The sequence below is a fragment of the Bubalus kerabau genome, chromosome 16 (genome assembly GCF_029407905.1).
Source record: "Bubalus kerabau isolate K-KA32 ecotype Philippines breed swamp buffalo chromosome 16, PCC_UOA_SB_1v2, whole genome shotgun sequence".
Taxonomy (NCBI): domain Eukaryota; kingdom Metazoa; phylum Chordata; class Mammalia; order Artiodactyla; family Bovidae; genus Bubalus; species Bubalus kerabau.
This window is the reverse complement of record NC_073639.1, coordinates 45,918,298-45,920,000: the sequence shown is the minus strand read 5'-3', so window position 1 is coordinate 45,920,000 and position 1,703 is coordinate 45,918,298. Positions and strand designations below refer to the sequence as shown.

Below are 1,703 nucleotides of genomic sequence, written 5' to 3'. Positions count from 1 at the left end.
ATCTCTCATGATTGATAAGAACCTTTTGAGTGCCTTACACAATGGTTTTCTTGTGTGTTTATTGACAAAGTGGTGAGAGGCATCCAGTATCTTGAAGACTTTTCTTTCAGCCAAGAGTTCTTACATATGTGGAATTCATCTCGAGTTGTAAAGAATGGTTACCTAGAAACACAACATCCTTTTCTACTCCAGTTCCAGACAAAGCTTGGTGGACACGCACAGCTCACACGGAAGTACTCTAATTTCACTGACGTCTTTGTACAGACAACAAACTCGTTTCTGCAGTCCTATTGTTAGTCTCTTGATTCATAATGACTTAAGCACACTTGACATCAACTGCATCAAGATGTGACATGTTTTATAAGAAAAAGGGAAAAAAAAAACATTAAAAAAATATTTTTAGGTATTTTCACAAACAAACTGGCTTTTCAGTAAACTTGCTTCCATATTGGTTGGATAAGACAACAACAATTAAACTAAGTGGGAAGTGATTAAAAGGCTTTAGGTATCAGTTACATATTTTTCAAAGCCAAATATGTACATGCTAAGGAAAGAAAACAGAAGAGTCAATCTTGTAGTAATTTAATATTGTTATTAAAACTTTAATGTATCCTATTCTTTAACATTTGGTGTTAATATAAAATTACTTGGCAGTGCTTGACATTTGAAATAAACATTTTTCTATTGTTTTATTTGCAAGTGGTCCAATTAATTTTACTTAGCTACAGTTTGGTCATCAATAAGTCAAGTGAATTCAAAGACTATTAAATTGTTAGGTTCCCAGAGAAATTAGCTCGCTTTAAAGAAGACTAGGAGGTTCTTAAAGTATAAACTCCCAAAACAAAATCTGAACCTGTTTTTAGTATGTCTTCTCATATATAAAGCATTTAATCTCTGTAGATAAATGCTAATATATTTAAAAAGCTAATCTTAAAAAACAAATACCAGAGTATGTGAGGTTCCATTTTAAAGTGTTTGAGAGAGAGAAGTATCAGTTGTAGGTAAAATTAGAAATGCCTTGAAAGTAGATAGATGCCTGTTGATCAAATTCCATAAACTAAATCTGTGTTTTTGTTTTTAAAATTTTAAGAGCTGGCATAAATCTTATATATTATGAATAATTTAAGCACTTTTGAGTCACCTGCAATACAGTTTCTTCCAATTGTCATCAATATAAATGACCTTAAAATAAATATTTTTTATACTTTTATTTCTTGGGTGGAATAGCTATTTTAAAATGCCCAGTGTGGCTAAAACACATATCTATAACGCATGACTAAAGATCTTGTATTTCTCTAGTTGAGAAATTTTAAGGATCTATCTTTCCCTTCATAAAAGACCATTTATTTCCACTGAAGCCCTTTACAATATAATTAATTCAGAGTTTAAAATTATTAACATTTAGTAATAATTTTTAATATTTTTATTCTTGCTATCTCTGCAGGCACGCACTTGGTGTTTTACTGTCTTGAAAACATTCTTATTTATTATGTATCACAAAGGGAAAGAGAAATGTGGAGTCTTAATAGCAATCACTTGCATGGAAAGTGGTGGTGTGAGGTATCATGATATTCTTCCTTAAATTTAGCTGTCCCTAATCACAAATTCCAGGATAAAACAATATAATTTTAGTGCATTTCTCCTCATCAGGAATGTTGGAGGTGCATTTTAAGTTTAAATCATCAACGCTAGAATGACCAAAT

General features: G+C 31.1%; 1 protein-coding gene across 2 annotated transcripts in view; it reads left to right on the top strand.

Moving 5' to 3' along the window:
* The window catches only part of GRIA2 (glutamate ionotropic receptor AMPA type subunit 2), a 183,213-nt gene extending 182,561 nt beyond the window's left edge, over positions 1 to 652 (top strand). For both annotated transcript variants that reach the window (XM_055549419.1, XM_055549422.1), the window contains one exon: positions 1 to 652. This exon is cut by the window's left edge and continues 154 nt beyond it. In XM_055549419.1, coding sequence (XP_055405394.1) covers positions 1 to 11 — 11 coding nt within the window. In that variant the 3' untranslated portion in view covers positions 12 to 652.
* Positions 653 to 1,703: the final 1,051 nt, after the last annotated feature.